The sequence below is a fragment of the Triplophysa rosa genome, linkage group LG9, assembly GCF_024868665.1.
Source record: "Triplophysa rosa linkage group LG9, Trosa_1v2, whole genome shotgun sequence".
Lineage (NCBI taxonomy): Eukaryota > Metazoa > Chordata > Actinopteri > Cypriniformes > Nemacheilidae > Triplophysa > Triplophysa rosa.
The window spans coordinates 20,935,860-20,959,417 of NC_079898.1; the positions used below are offsets into that span (position 1 = coordinate 20,935,860).

General features: G+C 40.6%; 3 protein-coding genes across 11 annotated transcripts in view; 1 reads left to right on the forward strand and 2 right to left on the reverse strand.

Annotated features, from left to right (window-relative positions):
• The window catches only part of pcnx1 (pecanex 1), a 25,014-nt gene extending 10,499 nt beyond the window's left edge, over positions 1-14,515 (reverse strand). For 3 of the 7 annotated variants that reach the window (XM_057341802.1, XM_057341799.1, XM_057341800.1), the window contains exons 1-9: positions 14,254-14,514; positions 12,052-12,266; positions 10,367-10,472; positions 9,628-9,661; positions 8,637-8,705; positions 4,744-6,351; positions 1,203-1,335; positions 366-559; positions 154-247 (exon numbers count right to left, since the gene is read on the reverse strand). In XM_057341802.1, coding sequence (XP_057197785.1) covers positions 154-247; positions 366-559; positions 1,203-1,335; positions 4,744-6,351; positions 8,637-8,705; positions 9,628-9,661; positions 10,367-10,472; positions 12,052-12,266; positions 14,254-14,406 — 2,606 coding nt within the window. In that variant the 5' untranslated portion in view covers positions 14,407-14,514. Of the gene's footprint in view, positions 1-153; positions 248-365; positions 560-1,202; positions 1,336-4,743; positions 6,352-8,636; positions 8,706-9,627; positions 9,662-10,366; positions 10,473-12,051; positions 12,267-14,253 lie in introns of all 7 variants that reach the window. The other 4 variants (XM_057341797.1, XM_057341803.1, XM_057341798.1 and 1 more) reach the window with 3 other exon arrangements.
• Positions 14,516-15,107: 592 nt separating this feature from the next.
• On the reverse strand, positions 15,108-17,383 carry med6 (mediator complex subunit 6). Its single transcript, XM_057341999.1, has 8 exons — positions 17,309-17,383; positions 16,900-17,059; positions 16,661-16,752; positions 16,234-16,316; positions 16,014-16,122; positions 15,800-15,915; positions 15,697-15,724; positions 15,108-15,595 (listed from the first exon to the last, which is right to left on the reverse strand). Exons 1-8 carry the CDS (start codon positions 17,328-17,330, stop codon positions 15,444-15,446), a joined length of 762 nt encoding a protein of 253 aa, XP_057197982.1. The 5' UTR covers positions 17,331-17,383; the 3' UTR covers positions 15,108-15,443.
• Positions 17,384-17,970: 587 nt separating this feature from the next.
• LOC130559108 (tetratricopeptide repeat protein 9A) lies at positions 17,971-23,476 on the forward strand. 3 transcript variants are annotated; one of them, XM_057342001.1, is made up of 3 exons: positions 17,971-19,320; positions 19,749-19,931; positions 21,928-23,476. In XM_057342001.1, the coding sequence occupies exons 1-3, from the start codon at positions 18,876-18,878 to the stop codon at positions 22,026-22,028; spliced, it is 729 nt and encodes a 242-aa protein (XP_057197984.1). In that variant the 5' UTR covers positions 17,971-18,875; the 3' UTR covers positions 22,029-23,476. The 3 variants fall into 3 exon arrangements, with proteins under 3 accessions (XP_057197984.1, XP_057197983.1, XP_057197985.1); XM_057342000.1 differs by lacking the exon at positions 21,928-23,476 and adding an exon at positions 20,047-21,899 and having other exon boundaries at positions 17,982-19,320; XM_057342002.1 differs by lacking the exon at positions 21,928-23,476 and adding an exon at positions 20,077-21,895 and having other exon boundaries at positions 18,125-19,320.
• Positions 23,477-23,558: the final 82 nt, after the last annotated feature.

Genomic DNA, 23,558 nt, shown 5'->3' on the forward strand with positions numbered 1-23,558 from the left:
AAAATGAGTAGAGAGAGTGAGAGGAGAGAGAGAGAGAGAGAGAGAGAGAGAGAGAGAGAGAGAGAGAGAGAGAGACATTCTGTGGTGTTCTAGAATGAATCTGGAAAATCAGCAAGGATTCTGGGTTTTGTCTGTGTATGTACTATAACTCACCAGAGGTTGTTGGAGGCTCGCCTGGTTGCGGGTTCAAAGTTCACCAGGGACATGTCACATTCTCCGACCTCATAAAGAGGTGGGGTCAGCTTCCCTAAGTCACACAAACACACGAGGTCAGGGGTCACACAAAAAACAGGTGTGATACACTGGTGAGACAAACAGCACGTAACTATAACAGACATCTGCAGACGACTCAATGATGTGCATACCAAAATCATCCTGCAGGCTGGCCACACCCACAGTGGAGGCCTTATCTGGACAGCCCTCCAGCTGCGCACTTCCATTCCTGACCAGCAGGGAGGCGCTAGTGCTCAATACCGTCACCTGAGACGGCGTGCGGGATGGCTGACCTCTGACCTGTGACCCTGAGGCTTGAGATACCTGACTCAGAGCCTCCTGCAGACTGGAGATGAAACATGACAGACAAAAACAGAATGAGATGTTTCAAGGTCACATTTTAGAGAGAAAGGAGGTGGTGGGGGACTCCTGGAGGCATTATGAAAGATGGACAGGAAGTGTAAAATGAGAGGGGTGTTGAACGGGAATAGAACAGGGCGAGTGTTCAGATTTCACTGCCAGAAAAGCAAGAGAGATTTTGAAATTGTTTTCACTATTTCTGCATGGACACAATTAAAAATCAAATTAATTTCATTAACTATAATATAGAGAAACCTCCAAAATCAGACTAAATACATTTCAACAAAAACTAAAATAAAAAAACACACATTTTATTTGAGCTTGTATCAAACATAAAAATCCCACTAGATAGAGATAACAGTATACAACATTTACCATGATTTAAGTAGATAATAAGAAATGTAAGCTGTTTGCAAGGACTGTTTGCAAAAGTAGTATGAGGCAGAGAGTCAATTGTGAGGAGTAAGCAAATGCGGTGGGATTAAAATTTTCATTCAGTGCCCTGGAATAGTGCATAAATTACGGTTAAAATTTGCAAGTAAAGTGGAGAGAAAAGGTGCAAAGGACACCAGGACAGGTGAGCTCCTCAAAAGAGCGATTCTGAATGTGATTCTCCAGGTGAGCCGTACCTGAGCGGAGATCCGATGAGAGAGGCGGGGGGAGTGGAGTTACTCCCTGCGTTGTGCCGTCTTCGCACAGCTTGTCGACGGAACGTACTTCGCTCGCGGCGGAAAGTGACAGTGTCATCATTTACTGGAGCTGCTGTGAGGAGAGAGAGGTAGTGATCTATTACAAAGCCCTTCAGCTTGTAAGAATGTCAAGAGATGCTAATACAAATTAAAGCAACACTTTGGAGCATTTGCTCACGGGTTCCCCCATGTGGTTGATAAGCGCAATTGTCTGTTACTAGTGTCGTATATACTGTTGCTATATAAGCTTCCCCATGGGCAGCGCAATACACGTGAATTTGTTCACTAAGCTGAAGGAACCGAAACGATGAAACTAATGCAGAAACGTCGTTTGGAAACTCTTCCGCAGGCTGGGCATGGGCAGGGCTGTGTGAACCGACCCAAACACAGAACTTACAGAGTGTGGTTGTAGCCGCTCTGAGGCTGCTTAGGTATCAGCGGCAGTGGAATTTGTGGTTCTACCACTAAAATAATTTTTGAGACATTATTTTAAGGTCGAAAAACTACAAAGTGTTGCTTTAATACAATATTCAACATTTGAAGAAACATATTTATGTTTACATTTTTATCACAATGTATTATGCAAGTAAAACATTTCTCAAATTATCGGTGACAAAAGCATGTTATTGGCTAAACATGTTAAAAGGAGTTTGCCATATTCCTACATACTGTTGTCTTTCTGCTCGGAGCTCTTTCAAACAAGAAGTGCTTAACAATAACTTTTATTATTTCAGGTTACTTACACGTTTATTTTCAAATGAATTGTGGGATCATAGACGCAAAAAGCAATTGCGCACTGGACTGAAGCGACGTGTGAACTTTGTCCCTGATGTGTCTGAACTGATGATTCATCGCTGAAGTAAAACTTTATTACTAGAACAAAGTTTAAACAAGCTGACACTGGACCAGAAGGGCCTTAAACATGTTTTTCAGATTCAGCTATTTTGTGGGTAATAGGACAAAGAAATCATGACCAAACACTAGTGCTGCTGGTCTTTTCACAAAAGTAAAGCACACATCATAAAAAAGCCAAGAATTCAAACCCTCTAAACAAGCAGACATACAAATATGCCCCAATGTATCTCACACTTTTGTGCTTTCAGACAAACAAACACAGAGGAAGAGGGAGAACAGGAACTAATTATTAACCAATAGTGTCAAAGCAAACACATACAGATTCAGGAGGTTATGTAACTTGATCATTTTCCATGGAAAAAAACTAACTTTGTCTACTTTAGATTTTTCATTATTTTTTATAAGTACCTAGTTTGTCAGTGTTACACAGGATAAATAACACTATTAATTGTATTCATATAATTATATTCTGTCTACTACAGTTCTGCATGTTTGTGCAGTAGTCCTGTTCTTATTTCACCCAATCTTACATTACATTGATTTGCCACCAAAATGTGCAATATGAACATTGTTTGGTCTGTCACTTTTATTTATAATCTGATGGTGACGGAGGAGGTGAGATTTCAGCAAAAACTGTTGGTTAGTTTGACAAATTCTGCCAAAACAACGACTCGTTTTGAGTCAGCTTTACGCCATCGTAAAGGGACAGTTCACTCAAAAATAGACATTCTGTCATCTTTTACTCACCCTCGAGTTGTTTCAAATCGGTATAAATCTCTTTGTTTGGCTGAGCACAGAGAAAGATATTTGGAAGAATGCTTGTAACCAGACAGTTCTTGGCCACCATTGACTACCATAGTAGGACAAATTACAATGGTAATCAAAAGTGTTCCAGAATGGTTTGCTTTCCTACATTCTTCATAATATCTTCTTTTGTGTTCAACAGAACGTTCAACAGATCCTACTAATGGTGACCAAGAAAATAAATTTATACAGATTTGGAACAACTTGAGGGTTAGTAAATAAAGACCGAATTTTCGTTCTTGGGGGAACTGTTCCTTTATCAAGAGTAATATTTTTCTTTCAAATACACATACACACAAAGACACACACTAATGCATACATTAGTGTGTCAGACAATTTTATCCAAATATTTTATCCGTATACATTAAGTCTGTCATATCATTATTTGTGCTCTGCGGACAAACCCACAACATTTGCACTTCAAATGCAATGCACTAACAATGAGCTACAAAAAAACACACTACAAGGTCTCTCTACAGAGCCGATGAGTCCATTAACCCTGTAGATCTCTCTAATGTAGATTCAACAGGCTGCCAGAGCAACATTTCATTAATTCTGCAGGGGTTTGTTGGTCACAGCTGCATCGGCCAAATGTTGCGTTAACTTCATGCTTCCAAGCAACAAGCTTGTTACGTGATGGCTACTAGACATGTGCCCGGTTAACCGCGGTTACCACCAAATCCTGCTGAAACCGAGCTGGCTGCGATAATGCAAGGTATTGTTTATTTTATTGATGCGTAGCTTGTCCGTGAAGCATGGCTCTGAGATCAGTAGAAATGCTGCTCGATATAAAAGCAGCTCGATATAAAAGCAGTGCGAGTTTGAGTCGCTTATAACGTGCATTTGAAAAAGCAACACCCGTCAAACATGATCATTATAAATATACTTTATTATAGGGATGTAACGATTCACCGTGAGCCGGTTGAAAATCGGTTATAATGAGTGACGATTCAAATCGGTTGAGGTGTGAACTGAATTGCAATACATTTTTTGAACAGCAGGGGCCGCTATTTTCACTGCAAATCTAAACGTGGACATGCTGATATTTCTTAAATGCAAAAAAATACAAGAAAAGCTCAGACAGTATTAGTTTGTTTATATTAAAGAGACTTTTTTATTATTAATTTGTTATAAAATTGCAGTTTAGTTTTGTTATTTGAAATAAAACATTATTTTATTATACAAAGAAACGTGAAACATTTAAGAAATAATGCAAGGGAAGTTGTTCATTTCTAATTTGTTTCAACTCATTTTGTAAAAATAAATCGTGAGTAAATCGTGAATAAATCGCATCGTGAGATCAGAATCGTGACTCGCATCGCATCGTGAGCTGAGTGAATCGTTACATCCCTACTTTATTATCATAAAAATACCTGATGAGGCTTGAGGATCGATGATAAAAACACGTCCTTAGGCATTTCCTACTACTACGTGTGTTATGGTCTTCTTCTGCAGTGCGTATTTGGAGTTTCTACACAAGAGCGCCCTCTGGCTTTCGGCTGCAGCAGCATTTTACCGTACTTCACTCACAAGTTGTGCATTAATCACGTGATATATATTTTCGGTTAACCGGGCATATGTCTAATGGCTACATAACATGTTCTGTCAAAAAACTCTCAATCTAGACCTTAAAGGATCAGTTCACCCAAGAACGAACACTGCAATAATAACATAAACTGGTAAACCTAAATGTCTCACCCTTCGCATGACTTCACCATGACATCAGTACTTGACCTCACAGACTTTAATGAATAAGTGCATGTACAAGCACTCACTACAGTAAAAGTAGCACAGGGGTGTGTGTGTGTGCGCGCGTGCTTACCACGTGATCCTGTCGCTGGGTCTTGTGTGTGACTCAGGGTAATAGGACAAGGCAGGCTGTTTCTGGACCGGGTCACTGACTCAAGTTGAGAAGCTCTTCCCAGTAGCGACGCTGCATCCAACACCTCACCCTCTTTTGCCTCCAAGTCTGACTTGGAGGTCGTAAGGGGTCTGGAACTCGCTGGCGCCCCCAAAAGATGGGAGTCATTAAGGCAAGCCGTCGTGCTGCTGTCCAGGCTCAAAACCCGGGCGTGCGTTTTAGCGCTGCCCGTACTAGGAGTGCGACGTGAAGCTCTGCGTTTTCCCTTTTCCTTCTCTCTTTCTTTTTCCTTATCCTTCTGTCTGTGGCTTTGCGCACTGTGCATTTTGGCCCGCAGGGTGGTGCGGCGATCCTCGGGAGAGGGGCATGAGTGGGGTGTGCTGGATGAGGAGTCTGTGCTGAGCTGGTGGGTGGAGTGCAGGCTGGAGGCACAACTAAGTTCACTCTGGTCGCTGGAGTCTTCTTCTCCTTTCACGAACACTGCCGAGCGAGGCTTTGCCAGGCCACGCCCGCAAATGTATTCCCGGTGCCTGCTGGCGTCAAAACTGCTTGCGCGCTGCTTACCGTTCCGTCGGCGACCGCTGCGGCTTGCGCCGGACGAAGAGGCAGCCCTGTGAATAAGATTGCCCGTTTTGGGTCGCACTTTGTCTGGCTCCGCCTCTTTGTGCTGGTGGGTGTTGACAGCAGAGACATCTGCGCTAGTCCTTGACCCCGCCTCCTGAGTCCCCTCCTCCTTTTGGCCTTCTGAATTGGAGGAGTTGGGGACATCAACGGAGGGCAGTTTAGTGGCGAGTTCATTGGCATGGGGATTTTTATTAGCCTCCCCAGAGGCCACATTAGAGTTCCGTGGATCACCGTGTCCTGACATCACTTTCTCGTCCCCAGACAGTGACAGCAGGCTCTCCACGTGTGTAGAGCTGGTCTGCTCACTGTGTAGGCTGCTCAGGGTGCTGTTAGTATCCCTGTCCGTTCCACTACAGTAGCTCTCGGTGGAGCCGCTACTGCGTGTGCTTAAACTCAGCAAACTTTCGGCACTCCGTCCACCTTTTCTTGCCCGACCCCCTTGAATAGCCCCTGATTGGTACAGACCAGACCCCCCTTCCCCCGGACACTCCTCTTCCCGGGAGACGGACCGTGATATCCTGCGGCACTCTTTCTGAGACGAACTGTGACATACCGTTCCTGAAGTGCTAGGAGTTCTGGAGTCTGGCTGCTCGGAGCTCTCCGTCGCCTTGTGTGACTTGGAGGCCTCCATTTCGCACACGGGATCCAGTCCTCCTCTGCGTGGTGGAGGAAACAGGCTGAACTCAGGCATCGAAGGATCTGGAAAAGCAGACCCAGCAGAGCTTGAGGTGCGAGGCAATCCGCGTGGACGAGACGACTCTTTACGGAAGGATTGTGAGTGGGTGGAAAGATGGGCAGTGATTTCTGTATCGCATGAGGATAGTGACTGGCTGAATGGGTGGGGGGTGGAGCCATAGAGGTCTTGAGCCAGTGAGGTTGATGGCTGCATGGAGGCGAAAGAGTCGTTGGATACGAGGCAGAACATCTTTGGGTCTGACATCAAATCTAAAGAGGGATTAACAAACATAGTTTAAGAAAAAAAATGCTTTACTTAAACGTGCTTATTCACATTTAACTTAATGCATGTTAAAGTGATAGTTCACCCAAAAATGAAAATTCTGTCATCATTTACTCACCTTCTTGTCATTTCAAACCTTTATGACTTCCTTTATTTCGCAGAACACAAAAGAAGATATTTTGAAGCAAGATGGTAACCGAACAGCACTGGACCCATGGATTAAAGTGAAAAAAATTCTTCTGACTTATTTTTTTTCAAGCCAAGTCATATTCCTTTGACCAAAACCGTGTTTTGAACCACTTTACATAGTATTGCCAATTTGCGTATTTTAAAAGCTATTTTTAATCTATGAAAAAAATATACTTACCTAGACAAATAATCAACCATCTATAACTTTTCAGTGCATCGTATCTTATAAGACCAAACAATGTTTTCTGAAACTCTTAATAATTAACAGAAAAAAGAACAAAATAAAAAAACCACGAAAGACCAAAAATGTCGTTTGTATTTGTCTCCAGAGTGCTTTTCACTTTTTCTGCCTTTTGGCTGTGAAACCATATTCCTGAAGCTTGGCTACAACTGACACCCGTTTCAGTGTTTGACAAGCTACATGACTAGTTTCAGTGTTTGACTAGTTACAGTGTTTGACTAGCTTTCCCAAGGCGACCGTTAAGAAGCTAGCCTATCACTTTAACATTTCCATAGCGACGCGGCACTGCTTATCACGTGACACACCGCAGAGCCACAGCAGCTGTATGACTGATGCATTGCTTTTACATAATTTTTCTTTTTTACTCAAAAAAATTCACAAACTTTTAAGTATGTCATGAAATATCTGACATTCCGATTGTCAAATATGTGCATGTGAATGTGTTTTGTTCTTTAAACACTTTTATAATGATCGCTTTAGTTGAGCTATAAGCGGGCGCCGCCATGTTTGTTTCTGCCGTGGTCTGAGATCTGTCAGATTTACATCACGTGAATTCATCCACTTCTCTTAAAAACACAAACGTAAGTGCCTGGTGAACTGGTAGAAGAATTGAGTGATCTTAACAACTGCTTAAATTGCAGATACTGTGTCTGATCTGAATAAAACACATCCGTCAAATTACATTTGAGGAGATTGTTATTGCCGCTTCCATAGACATCAGCGTGTATTATGCAATCTCTAAATGTATTTTGTGCTTGTAGGCACGTGTATATGTCTGAAGGCTAAATTAAACATTATGTGGTTGAAAGCACTGCACAGTTGTGATATGTGACTGAATCTGTATCTGGCTCAGTGCCAGCCAAAGCGCTGAATGTTCTAATCACACAGGTGTGATCGTACGCTACAAAGGGTTAACAACATTATGAAAAGTGAATGTAAGACATTAAGGACAGGCTGGAACTCTGCAATTGACGGAAATCCGTCGTAGCGACGGAGAACTTTAATCCATGTGGACCCCGTGCACTTCTATTGTATGGACAGAAAACCAATGCAAGTGAATGGGGGTCAGTTAGCATTATTCTTTAAAATATCTTATTTTGTGTTCATACAGAATTGTATTGACTTGAATTGACAAGATGGTGAGTAAATGATGACAGAATGTTTATTTTTGGGTGAACTATCACTTTAACACTTTTTTACATTGGGATAGATTGCTTGATTTGAGTCTAGGACACACCAGTTACCAAAATAATAAGAGAAAAAAAATCACTTTTTGACAGAATAAACACACACTTTCCTGAACACTGATGAAGTGTTAAAAGTAGATGCAGTCATCTGTCAAACTCAATTAGATCTACATAGTGCACACTATTCAACTTTCACAAAAACCACACTGTCCAGGAGGTCATTACTTATGTGCTTTAAAAAGTCTGAGCCAGAATGCAGTGCTGACATAACCTTTCTGTGTACTTTTTTAACTAATGACCATCTCATCGCTCACAAAAAGCCTTTATACTGGACCTTTTGGTTTGGAGAGACAGTGCAAAGCTTTATATTAGAGGTTTTGTAGTTTCCAGTTAAACAAAACCACAGTCAGATAGAAACTAAGAAAAGAATCTGACAGCAGAGTCTCACTTCTGCTCAGGACAAATATATGTTATACGACGTGTCTGTGACTCTGAGAAACTCATATAATGCCCCTTTAACCAGTTTAGAGTAAAAATGCAGATGTCGTCACATACGGTGACTTTTTTTAATGAGATCAATATTAAACTTTGTTTACAGTTTCTGCAGGCTAATTTGCATTACATTATGCTGTACACTGTTATTTAAGATTCATACCTTGGTCCTGACTGCAGCTTGGAGCCAAACTCAAGCTGATGTCATCAGGAATCTTTCCAACTCCTGCTCCTGCGAAGAGACACAAAGTTTCATATTGACTCAACTCATCCTCAAACCCTCTCTCTCTTACACACACAATGTCATCCTAATCCAAAGACATGCCTGAGCTAACCTGTGCCTGCAGTACTCCAGACCCTCTGACACATCACTTCTGTATGCAAAACCTCATCTCTCTGATTTGAAACGCTTCTATTTATAGCCCCAATACACCTGTCTCACTCTTATGTGCCTTTTCAGTTTGCAAAAACTTATAAAGTCATAAAACTTCTAGGGAACAACCTGTATTTTTTCTGCTGAAATGTCAGGCCCGTCTCTCAAAGCTCTGTAAGCTGTGCTCATATTAACAGGTTACGGTATTTACGTGTGCAGTGCGGTAGTGAAGAAGACCAGCTACTTTGCTGAACTCAGCAGAAAACATAAAAAAATGCTCTGGAGACCAATTTACAGACACAGTCTTTTGCTACATGTAATGGTGCAAACTACGAACCTATTGTTTAAAAAAGACCTGATGCAAAACTCTCTTTATGTTCTGTATAGAGCTGTGATTCTGTTATGCGGCAGAAGCACTGTCAGTGTGAAGATTTTATGTGCATATGGTGCTGCAGTTACACTGCAGTGCTGCTTACGTAAACTTCAGCACTGATAGTTTACAACAGTTCATATCCATAAAAAAAGTTGATAAGACAGTCCAAAATCTCACAGTTGAAAACGTTAGAATTCTGCATTTTCGCCTCCATTTCCAAGTGTAAAGTTAAATAATGTTTTCTAATATACCATGTGTTCATTTATGTAAGTATGTAAATTTAACAAAGGAAAGATCAAAAACAAAATATCTTATTCTGTGCCATACAAAATAAATTAGGTCATATAGGTTTGGGTTTTTTTCTATGGGTTAAGGCAGAAACAAACAGCCAAAAGATGAAAGCCTCACGTTTTGTTGTGACTGGGCCACCGTGGGATGTTATCTGTAAAGAGAGAGAGAGCAAGAGAGAGATCAATGAAACAAGCTGCAGTGAGTCACTTACATGATGTTTGTGACTTCCCGTCACTGTTACTAATTTGGCACACACACAGTAACTAATTTAGTCACATGACACAACTGAAGCAATTATATCTTGTTTACAGTTTTCAGAGTTTCTGGTTTATGACTTTAATTCAACCAACAGCTTCTGATCTAACACACATACACAGTATGGGACAAACAGTATTAATCCAGAACACCCTTGAGATTTTTCACCATTTATAATATCAGCTGCATTGACTGCAGTGCTGTCCTCAAAGGAACAGTTCACCTAAAAATGAAAAGTCTGTCTTCATTTACTCACCCTCAAGTTGTTATTGACTATATGGTAGTCAATGGTGTCCAAGAACTGTTTGGTTACAAGCATTCTTCCAAATATCTTTCTGTGTCCGTCAGAACAAAGAAATTTATACAGATTTGGAACAACTCGAGGGTGAGTAAATGAAGACAGAATTTTTATTTTTGTTTGAACTGTCCCTTTAAAAGCCAGACAGTCCAAAAAAACAACTTCATTCAGCTAAAAATTATCCCTGTTAGTTTATGGGATTGCAGACTTTACCCAATTATGGGACTACACACTTTCATCAGTAACCCATGACCTTTGCAGTGCAAAGGCAATGCTCAAGCAATGTAGCAACAGGTAACAGACCTGATGGCTGGAGTCCATCCCTACATATGAGTTTCGTGAACTACAGTCGACCGGTGGCGTCTCCTCTCGTGGAAAATCAGACATCTCTATTCCACCTCCCGGATCCCTGCAGACACACACACACAGAAAGAGAGAGGAAGGTTAGTTACCTAGCAACACACTAACAGAGGAACAGTCCTGAGGGCTACAGGACGTTAATGATGTCATTTATGATCAAACCCGCAGCAGATTGGGCGCCAGCGCAAAGGAGACGATATCTAGTGTCTGATATCTGCCGGTCATTTAGCAGATATCAATTTTAAGAATGACTAATATTGGTAGATAAGCATAACATTTTAAAGAGGATTATTTTGACACAGAAGGAAAAACAATTGTGGCCGGCGCATAACACCAATCTGTGAGAAATGATAATCCCACATACATACCAAGGCTCACCAACCCACATATGCCTTTCAGAAAATCATTTAGGGTCACCATCACATCACATAATTAATATTCATGAACCGAGCCGGGCCTGCCACCGTTTGTGAGCTGAGCCCCTGACCGAATGTAGACTTCTGGGAATACTTTACTCAGTTTTAAAGATTTAAAGGGATCATTCACCTAAAAAATTAAAATAATTTACTTCTGACTTTCTTCTGAAGAACAAAAAAGATTTTCTGAAGAATGTTGGTAACCAAACAACACTGGCCCACATTGACTTCCTCTGTTTGGACACAAAACTACTGAGCCATCTCTCAAAATATCTTCTTTTGTGTACCACAGAAGAAATTCATACAGGTTTTGAATTGAAATGAGGGTGAAGAAATGATAGATTTTTGGGGTGAACTATCCCTTCAAGATAATATGAGTGTAGTCATACTTTAAACACAGAGACTGGCTAGATCTATAACGTGTCATTTATTTTATGACATTACTGGTAATGACATCATAACGCTCCTATAAAAGGTTTCTATGCTATCGTTCAGCAGAATCATATCGGTGGATGAATAAGGGTCACATGAGCTCTGCAGCTCAGGGCCTCTGAGCAGAAATAGCATACATTTACCCAATTAGTCCCGTCTTACCTCGCACTGACCCAGACAACCAGGAATGTCCCACCAGATGTGTGTGTGTCATGGTTTCTCCATTTAAAAACCTCTTCACTCTTACGTACACATACAAATGTGCAAAAACATGTTTGTGGTCTAACGCATAAAAAGGTGTAGTATGTAAAAACGGGTCACCAAAATGCTTGGTTCATGATTTGAGTAAGTGTGTTCTGACTCTGTCAGCAATGCTTGCTCTCGTAGAAAATGTGCACCATCAACCATTTTTTCACCTCTGATAGTTTCCAGACTCTTTCTGGCTCTAATAAACAAGGGCACCAGCTCTACGTACATATATCTGTAAAGTTGTATTCTGGTTCTCCTGATGAACTCACCCCTTTTTCTCTCTCTCAGTGGGTGATAAATAGATTCAGCATGACAGCAGATTAGCACTCAGAAACATGTCTACCACTGAGCACCAGCTATGTATTCAAATCAAAACTTTACGGAGATGAAATAAAAACTCTCTGAGCTGACTCAGAACAATCCTGAACTGACTCAATGCCTTTCCTGAACCGATTCAATGTTCTGTTCTTAATATTCATAATGTTAAATACTTATAGAATCCATTCATACACGGTCAGAAATAATTCTTACCCAGGGCCGTTTGAGTCTTCCTGCCGAGTGTTGGTACCCTCACGTTGACGCTCCGCCCCCTGACCCCGCCGCTCACTTCCTTTGGCACGCAGCTCTACCACCTCACCTTCATCCAGAGCAGTGTGCAGGCGGTAATTCACTGCCTTCAGCAGTCCGAACATACCGGCTATCACGCCACAGTAGATACCCACGATTACCATGGTAGGGGGCAATGCCTACAGAGAGCGAGAATAAGAGAGAGAAACAACGTGAGATTTTTTTAAATGAACCAATTTTTATGATTTCGGGTTCTTCTACGTGTGATCGTAACCCCCAAGTCTACAATATAAACTAAACATTTAAGTGATACTCCACCCAAAAATGAAAATTCCAAACCTGTATGAATGTCTTTGTTCTGATGAACACAAAGAAAGATATTTGGAAAAATGTTAGCAACTGACATTTCTGGGACACTATTGACCAGTAGGAATAGAGTTTTTTTTGAAGAATTTAAGAATACAAACAGTTCTACCTTTGACTACCATTTAAATTGTTAATTTATTTAACCACTATGGTAGTCAATGATGTCCTAGAAATGTCGGTTGCTAAGAAATTTATATAGGTTTGGAACAACTTGGGGGGAGTAATTCATGACACAATTTTCATTTTGGGGTGGAGTGTCCCTTTAAGGGTCACAATATTTTCCCATCTGTTTCATTGGTGCAGTGATACGCTCATGTTTCAACCCTATCAACATCCTTCTGTTATATATTTATAATATATAAATATAGGAGCCTGTGATACAGAGTTACAGGGTTATGAAGAGAGGCAGCCTTATTTCAATCACAACCGGGAGGGCAGCAGCTATAAACAACCTAGCACTGAACGGGCATCTGTGTCTCTAATCTCTAATCTAGTCTCCCAGCACCACACAACCCCAAAGACACATCTTCATATCCGACACTCATATCCCTGATTGACATCAAATACCTGTAAAAAAAATGCTGGGAGGAACATAAAATGCTTGCTTGTTGTAAAAATGGCACTTTTGTAGAACTGTGTGATAAGTGTTTAGCTGTGGTTGAAAGGCAATAAAAGTACAGTAACTGAATAATACCTAGATGGGTGAATGGATGTGTGCGGGAAGTAAAATATGGATCGCAGTCAGACCTTAAAGGGAAAGTTCACCCAAAAATGAAAATTCTGTCATCATTTACTCACCCTGAGGTTGTTCTAAACCGGTATATATTTATTTGTTTTGCTAAACACAAAGGAAGATATTTGGAAGAATGTCAGTAACCAAACAAGTATCATCCCATATTTACTGTCATGGTTTTTATTTTCCCTACTACGGCAGTAAATAGGGGATGAGATCTGGTTGGTTACTGACAGTCTTCCAAATATATCCCTTTGTGTTCAGCAGAACAAAGAAATATAATATACAGGTTTAGAACAACCTGAGGGTGAGTAAATGATGACAGAATTTTCATTTTTGGGTGAGCTATCTCTTTAAAATGTAAACCTGATAATGTCACAGGTTTTCCATCTGTATAAAAAATCTAGCAAACCCCAAAAGAGAACATCTGACAGCAGGTCATAAATATGCAACTACGCTCAATGGAGAATCCAATCGACGCATAACAGAAATGATCTGACCCAGCTGTCATTTCTACAGATTACAAAAAGTAGTGCTGACTCCATCCTGTAGATAGATAAAATAAGAAGAGATAAGATGCTGCTGAAAGACAATTTCCATTACAAATATCATTGTGAATGAACCATCAGCGGTTTACCGTTAAAACCATTACAAAATTCCATTATGTAATGTGTTTTGGGCCTTATTCCAGTAGGATTTAATGGTGTTGTATTGGTTCCCATCCGCCAGATACCATCCCACTAAAAGAACACAACAAATACCAGTGGAGACACAGAAGGGATTATAGTTTATATTAAAAACCAATACAAATCGCAAGATTACCGCTAACACGTTAGCATTTCTATGACGGTTTCTATTGTTTTTTAGCAGGGATGATAGGTGAGAAAGAAGATAATAGACAGATAGATGGAGAGGTCCATACAAAGACGAGTAGAAGGGGGAGCGAGGAGGAGGCATTAAAAAGGGGATACTGAGAAAAGAGAGAGATGGAGAGGACAAGGATGCAGACCGGAGGGCAAGGAATGGAGACACGAACATAACGGAAAACGGACGACTGAATCCCTCACCATGTAGAGCGTGAACGGGAGGCAGAGGAGCAGCAGCCACAGGTAAAGGTGCAGCGCGTTCACAAAGGTGTTCTGGTGCGGGTCATAGTACCATCCGCCCGTCACTGAAGCCCACACGCCCTGCCGCAGGATTTGCAGGGTCTGCGACCCCATTTTTACCCCCCGTCCCCTGTCTAGCCGTCACGGAGTACGACGCACGGCGCTGGCCCTTCGTGCTCCGCCGTAGCCATCTTCTTCTCTGCGGTCCTCCAGCGCTGCGCGTCCCTTCCCGTCGTGCCCTGCGCGCCTCCTACTCGCGTACGTCTCGAGCAGAGAGCAGCGTCGAACACGCTGGAGAAACGCGTTGTTCTGCAGCGCCGTTGTGCGGCGAAACGAGAGCATCGACGAACAAAAACATCTACGCTATTAAAAGAGCTGTGGTTTTTTTTCAGAACAACTTTTGTTTTCCAAAATGATTAAATAAGCTGACCGTGTGTTATCATTTGTGAATCAACATTTTTGAAAGGAGGTATGTCAGAAATGTTTTCCGAAACATTTCCAGTGTAGGCTAGTTATGTATTAATGTCGCGCGCACCCAGGTAACGTAGAAAAAAATAGATCAGGGCTGATTGAAACTGGGTCAAGCTAATTGTTACAGTTGTTGAACAAACACAGTTGTCCTCAAATTAAACTTGGTCGCTATTGGTCTATTTTAATGCACTGAATACAAAAAGCAGATCACGTTTGGATTTGTTCAGCAGCGCAAAAGAAGCGCTTCTCCGTACCGCCATGAGAGGCCGCTGCGCACTACATAATGTCTATCGGCGAGGTTATTGTCAAAGATCATTTTATGCACTTACAAGTAAAACAAAACGTGCAAATACTGAACTTTAATTATCGGTAAAAGATCTGTACAGCATATGCATGAAAACAAATCAGACACAGAAAACCAGATCACTAACAGCATTCATTTTCATTTCCAAATGAAATGTCAGCTTCATCAGTTTGAGCCCCTGGCACAATAAACTCCTTAACAGTGAAATGCAGCCAATAAAATAAAGACTTTTTTCCCTTATTACAAAAACTATTTTAAAAAAAGACAAACTGATATAAAGTAACCATAACACAGTCCTGAGATGTTGTTTGATGCAGTACTTCAAACACTGAATCAGTGTTGCAGGTAACTTAATGAAGTACCAAGTGTGTTTAATTCACTGCAGACGAGCACGTTTCTCAGGTGGTGGTTTGTTGGGTGTAGGTGGGGCTGGCCTGGCAGGTCCAGGTGGGGCTGGAGGTTTTGTCTCTCTCTCTTCTTGTGGCTTTACTGTCTCCTGTGGCACCTCTGGCTCTTTCTTTACCTCCACTATGGAAAGTCAGGAAAATACAACGCGTTGATGAATTCTCATTTCTCACAAGAAATTTGAATAAAGAAACCGGGTGTAGGACTGTAGCGTGTTTGTGTACCTGGGACAGGCTTCTCTCCTGGTTTTGGCTGAAACAGAAAGAGACCAAATGAGTGTAACTTTTCAGAAAACAGTTAGAAATGTTTATTGCGTCTTCGTAATACCTGATAGAAAGTCGGGGGGAATTTATTGCGTAAGTCCAATAGCAGCGTGTCAACTCTTTGCCTCTGGAACAATGAACTGGGCTCTTCTTTCCGCTTTGTTTTAGGCTTTACCCTCTCTATTATCACAAACACAACACATTCAAATATAACATCTCTCGACATGTATAGCTGTTCTTTTTGAGAAATGCTTACTCCTAATGCTGTATGCGTGTACCTTTCTCCTCCTGGTCTTTAAAATGCCACCAGTAGCCTTTGGATGGGTGGTACCTGCAGAAGGACATTGCCTCATCAAACGCTGATTGGATCCCATGAACTGCCGAAAGCTGAGACACATCAGAATGTTACAAATATTAAAGTTCTGAAAGTTTATGTTTAAGAGGTTGCACTAAAGTAAGTGCATGTGTCAAGTAAATAAATGTGATTTATGCACACACCGCTCTGGAATTGATGACTGATCCGAGGTCAGGTGCCTGATACACCACTCCAGCTATGATGTAGTAGTCAGCAAGGGGGATCACTGCAGAAAGATTGACAAGGAAACAGAACACCGAAAAGTATTAAAACAGACCATTTCATTTTTTTTATCATTCACTTCTCACATATTAATTTAAAAGACATTTTAAATCACCAAGAAATCAAAACGGACCCTGATCATATTATGCAAAATCTATCTGTGTATTTAAATCCAAACACATAGTCTGTCCTCTTACCACTTTTTCAGAATGTAACAAACTGTTCTGGTTTGTAATGACTGATTAAAACAACTCTGCCAAAGTTTCATGTTATGCTGTAGATGCAACAAAAGGACAGCAACACAGACAGTTGAAAGAAAAACAGCTGCGTGTCAGTGCAAAAACTTACCTTGTGTTGGCGACTGTCTTTGTTGCTTTCTTATGATGTACAGAATTGGCTCCTGAGCATGAAGCAAAATATATTCTACACCCACCATCTGACTACACACAAAACACAATGATCATTCAAACATCGTCGTCATCATCATTCAGCTCTGCTGAATTATCTTATCTACTAGTAAATTAAACTGTGAAAAATAGTCAAAATAATAATAAAAAAACGTTACTAAAGGTGTGGAATGTGCTTACTTGAGGTGATCCAGTGTTGATCTCTGCATCTTCACCACCTCGTTATTGCAGGTGCGATCATAGAAAGGGTTGCTCCTCTCAGAAAAATACTCCACTACATTGCTGGGGTTCAGGATGGGCACCCAGCCACTGTCTACCCACGAGATGCCTAGCAGGTTATCTGTAAAATATAAAAAATGCTAATTATGTGCAAAGATATAGAAATACAACAAACATAAGAAAACATACAACGCTGATAAATACCACTGCGCATCGTACAACGAACCAAAACAACAATGCTGATGGGTAATAAGATAGATGCTATTTTATGCACAGTTTAGTTCAACAATTAAACAGATATACCACTAATAAATACAGTTAAATACTCGAATAATGATAATAAACAATAGAATAATAAGTAATAAACGACCTCTTAAATCGACCGACGCCATCTTCACCAACGGGCGCAGGTTGATGACGTATGACCGTGGAACGTCGATGACAGTTCTTTCAACGTAAGGATTTTCTGGTAAGAAAATAATGAGGGGGCTAGCACTGAAATGGCTTGTGTTTATTTGTAAAATAGATGTATTGAGGATACACCGATCTTTCACTTTTTAAACTGTATTTTATAACTGCTTACAGATTGGGCGTTTTAATATTGCATTAAATTATATTGCTTTCCATATTAAGACATCCCCTCAGAAAGCTGTCCTCTATTTTGCTTGTGTTCGAATGTTTTCACTAACATACAAACAGTAATATTCAATATTTGAAAGAGTTCAGTTAGCCTTTTTATATTTTCTTTTAACAAGAATGCCATCAAGTAACCTAAGTTAAAAAAATTAAAACACAGAGAACAATTCATTAGATGGGACAAATATCCCTGCAGGCAGAATCCTTTTCAAGATTTTAGTGCAGTGTGGCGTAGGAATATTCAAAATCCAACACATCCAAATGCCAAAATGCTTTAACCTATCAAGAGATGGCGGTATAGAGGAGCACCTATAGCAAGCCAGTTGTTATGATCTATATGTACAAACTCAGCGAATGTAGCGCCCCAAAGGTAGATCTGACTACTTAACTACAGAGAATAAGATGCACTTTTCTACAAAAATGTATAAGGGTACCCTTCAAACTTTCACTTAGTTGTTTAGGCTATGTGAAAAATCTGACGTTTATTGAATAAATTCGTAAATCTGATGAATGATTTGTAAGTAGGCTCTTCGTGTTTTTGTATGTGAAAAAATAAAACTGGTCAAAGCAGAACTCCCCGCCCGGCACGAATTACCGCAATCACGACACACCCAGACGCACTACACTACGGCCGTACCAGAACCATTTAATTTCCAACACACTTGCATTTTGAGCACACACCTGTGGGAAAAAATCTAAACGTTTTGCAAAGAAATAAATGAAAAGAAAATTACATTTATTAAGCAGTTAAACACGTGGGCTGACACTGCGGGCATAATGAAAGAGAGGAGAAGAACAGATCTTCTGAACCAAGGGAGGATCAAAAGGAAGGAGACATTAAAGTGTTTTTAAATAGCCTTTCGTTGTCTGACAGCTGCTGTTTTTTTTGTATTCCGGGGCAAAAAACAGGTCACACGAGATCATCATTTGAGCAAGTGAAATACATTTGTTAACGGCTGAGTTGGGCTCATCTGGATTCCAATGGAAACGGGACCTCGCGCAGGGGGGCTGACAGACCGGTTATCGCGCTCCATCCGCGATGACCGCATTTCTTAAGGGCAGCGCGAGCGCGCGCACTGATGCTCACGCTCACTCTAGTTTGAGTCGTTTGGTAAGAACGAGACGTGTCGAGCACTGTCAATTCCGCTGAAAAAAGGTGGGGGAAAGACTATTTTCACAGTGTTGTGTGAACCGTCGGGGAATCCATCTTAGAGGGTGGAACAGCCGCTCAAAACGTGAACGAGTAACAGACGCCTATCATTTGTTTTAGGGGAACGCATCCCGATAGTTCGATCAGTGGAATGAGTGTGGAACAAGGTAGGTTTGAAGGAATGATCCGCAAGGGAAACATCACGTCGATCGGCTCAAACTCCACCGGTCCGCCACAGTGCGTCGTGCAGCCTCCCGGTGGCTGGAGCCGCGGAGACGGGCGCTACCAGCCGCACGCGCCTCCTCAGAGCGGTTCGATGGTAAAAAACCAAAACGAGCCCGCGGAACTGGTCAAACGTGCCCTGGACTTTAAGTCGCAAGGCACACAGTGCTACAAGGATAAGAAATACCGCGAGGCCATCGGAAAGTACCACCGCGCGCTGCTGGAAATGAAGGGTCTCTGTCGCGTGCTGGGGGACCCGGACACCAGCAAGTCTCCGTCCAGCATCCTGACCAGCATCAGCAAGTCCAGCCTGACGGAAGAGCAGAAAGGTGCGGTGGAGAACGCGGAGCTTGAGTGCTACAACAGCCTAGCAGGTGCGAAAGTACATTATGTATTATCATAACAGTGTACTCAATTGAATTGAATTTTACGCGTGTCACTTGTTAAGTGTTAACGGGGCTATAACCACCATTGAAGGGGTTCCCCTAATATTCAAATTAATGATCGACCAATATTGGGCTTTTTAATGACAAAATCTTAAACGATTGTTTTCCCCAATAGGCCTACTAAATATGTGGCAAAAGCTTTGAATTTAATCAAGCTGTGGGATTGTGAATATCTCATGCTCTGCATGCAGAATGACGTCATGGATCATGCCATGGGTTGTTACATCATACCTTAGATTTTGATGCCTCACAGACTATATACATCTAGTTATATACATGAATTTTCGTACTACAAAACCTACAATGTGAATGTAAATCAGATCACCATAATTTATTATGTGTGCATGTGTGTGTAGCTTGTCTGTTGCAGATGGAGCTAGTGAATTATGAACGAGTCAAAGAATACTGCCTGAAGGTTTTGAGAAAGGAGGGGGAGAACTTCAAAGCTTTGTATCGCTCTGGTGTGGCATATTATCACCTGGGAGACTTTCAAAAAGCCCTGCACTACCTAAAGGAGTCACACAAACAACAGCCCACAGGTCAGTCAGTTTAGACATTTGTAGACAATCTCAAATCTAAATGTACTGTACTCATAAAACTGAAGAGATTACTCTGTCACTACACATCCTGTCTGCATTTTCTGTGTTAAAACAGCTGTTTCCTATTCGTGTTTTTGTGAGACAGACACGAATGTTATCCGCTACATTCAGCTGACGGAAATGAAAATTCGTCGAAACGCCCAGAGAGAGAAATGTGAAGTTCCATAAACAGCTGTTGCTTTAATAGCTTTCCACTGCAGACACCCCACACTTCCCTCATTGCACTCTCTATGGACGAGGTTTGGTATTTCATGGGATACTATTCCGGTGAAGATCAACACACCTGTGTCAGCTGTCGTCCTGTCAGAAATCTTCTCTGGCTCAGACTGAAGAGCTGAATCAAGTGTGCTGAAGGAGATCCGAGTGGAGATCTTAAGACAACTCAATGCCATTTATTATACTTTTTGAAGTATAGCGATTATTGCTATCAAGAGGTGCGCTTTATGTCACTGTGTTTCATTACAGATCTTATGAGGTGATTGGGGTCTAAAAAGTTGTGCTCCACAGAACATAAGCAGATTATTTTGTAGTTCCCATAGTGTTCTCTTATATTATTATTTTTAGACCGTGACAACTGTTTTTATCAGAAATTCTGAATTAGAGATTAGAAACTGCCAACGTGTGAACAGATGTCACTTCAGTTTTTCTATTAACACATGATGCTGCTTCATTTGAAGTGCAATTAAGTTGAAAATGTTGCCAGCACTGATTATATCAAACCTACGCATCACTTTACACCCACATTCACATCGCAGTGGGAAAGATCTGACAAGCATAATGTGAACTTCGGTGTACCGACACATACACACAGTGGAGGTTTATGAGCATGTGAATCTAGCACTTTCACACATATACAAAAGCATGTAGGAGTAAATAAACTGTGAGCATTGTTATATTCCGGAGTGTTTGTTTTTTGATTGTGCTGTGACTTGTACTTAATGGTCTCTTAAAATTAACTTTTTAAATGATGTCTGCTTTATTTTTCATCTGCTTTATTTCTCTACTCAACTGGTTACTGGGTTTCACTTGTAGCTAAGCAGCACGATTGGACAAAATAGTACAATTTAGTGTGCCGTTTTGGTTGCTATGGTGAGGTTCCATGGAAATCATCCTAAGAGACAGATGGGATTGGTGTGGTAGACATGCTGGCTTTAAAGCAGCCGGACACAATTGTGCGTAACGGAGGAATGAAAACCTCTTGAAAACAGCAGGATTTACAGATTGTGTTAAATATGGAGTAACATCAATGAGTTCAATGAGGTTGCTCACAATACAAACTCACAAATACATTATATTTGCACATTATTTTGTTAGAGTTGAAGGATGGTCAGTCATAAAACACCACATTTCAGCATTTCAGGGCTTTAATTGAGCTCTTACATAAGTCTAATGTGCTCATGTGCAAGTACAAATTTCATAGCAGCAGGTTCTGAACCCCAAATACAAATCTCCAAAACAGAAGTGACCGTGCCAATGTGAATGACAATAGATGCTCTTGATGTTGGCTACACAAGCCAGAAGAGGAAAACTATAGGGAGAATTCCTTGATGCTCAGTCAACGCTGCAGAAAGTTCACTACACATGAAAATTCCATCATCATTTATTCACCTTCACGTTGTTCAAAACAACAACATGACTTTCTTCTGTGGAACACCAAAGGAATTATTGTTAAAACTGGGCTGGTCAGATTTGTTAAACGGAAACTGAACAAAACTGAAGTAATTCAAAAGCATCATAAAAGTCATACAATAACTTTTACATAAAGAGACTTACAGGGATAGTTCACCCAATAATTAAAACTGTCATTATTTACTCACTCTTTTGTCATTTCAAAACTGTATGACTTTCTTTCTTCCATAGAAACACAAAAGAAGATATTTTGAAAAATGTTGTTACCTGGACCCCATTCACTTGCATTGTTTTTGTGTCCATACAGCAGAAGTGAATGGGGTCCGGTGCTGTTCGGTTACCAACTTTCTTCAAAATATCTTCTTTTGTGTTCTGCGGAAGAAGCGAAGTCATAAAGGTTTGGAATGACAAGCGGGTGAGTAAATGATGACAGCATTTTCAATTTTGGGTGAACTATCACTTTAAATGTAAATGGGGACAGAATTATTATTTTTGTGTGAAGTGTTGCTTAAAGTGACAGAAAATGGAATACAGACACAAGCAACTCTGTGTTTTGGCTCTAAATGTTGTTTTGGCTCTAAAGGAACTTCTTCCAGAACATGAGATGAAAGATTAAGGGTAGAGAGACAGCGGACAAAACCTTAAACCTCAATCTAGACACGTGAGCGTGGGCAAAAGAATGTACACTTCTGCGTGTTTGAGCATGTTCAGAAAGCCAGACAACACACTTCTCATCATCAGTTCCATGATAAATTACAAAAACATAATGTGAAAAACATACAAAAATAACTTAATAAAAAGATTTAGTGAATTAATGTGCATATGAAAACGTATTACAAATATTGCACAAAAGCTACTATTAAAATAAATGTAAATATGCAATAACAATCTCAAAAGGAATGTAACACAAAAAGATTCCACATAACATACATTCATCATGACACACACGCACACACACATAGTGTAGATGCCCCAAAACTGGAAGACTATTGTAAAGTTGCCATTTAGAGCCAATGAATTCTACCAGCACTGTTAAAAATATTTCCTCGTATACAGTACTAGTGACTGAGGTTTGGAGAGTGAAGTCTTAGCTTTCTTTTGTTGTGAATGACTGAATCGTGTGCTTCATGCTAAAAATCACAGAATAATCAGTGCTTCTGAATGGTATGAATATGAGAGATCTGACAGAACTGTACATTCATGAAACCTGAAAAAAGCACTTCTAACGGTGTACAATCTCGTCCATGTATGACAAATAAAACCTGAACACTCAAAGAGTTGAGGCAGAAAATAACTGTCCAGTGTTTATCAGCTAGTCCAACGCTATATGTTCAGGAATCTAACCCTACCATAAACATGCAGACGAGTGCACATACAAACAGAATATTAATACAGTGCAACAGGACAGCTTATGCAGTCAATACCAATAATAAACAGGTTTGCAAATAAAAAATTCTCTTGATTAATGTACTGCAAGATAAAAGCTGCAAACCCTGTACATTTCTAAAGGACTCAGAAATCAGTCCGGTTATTAAAGGAGCAACTGGATCGTAATAGCTTATTATGCTTGGTGGTGAGTTTCGTTTGACTGAGGAATAGCTTGAAGAAGCGACTCTTACTTTGGACCCCAGGAGTGTATGTGTGTTTGGAGGTGTTACTGAAAACCTTCTCTTAATAAAATAGACACAGTTTGAACCTGAACGGCATCTGAATTATGCAAAAACCAATTACCTTTGGTTTATGCTGGATAATTCTCCCTTATTAAAAATCAAAAAATCAGTTCTGTAAAACCATCCAAATGTAGTGTACATTTGTTCTTATACCCTTGCAATCAGCAATAGATGTCATTTGGATAAATCTGTCTGAACTTATTGCCTACATGCTAAACTCATGATCTGAATTTGTAATTCACACTAACCATCACTTTATTTAAGTTAT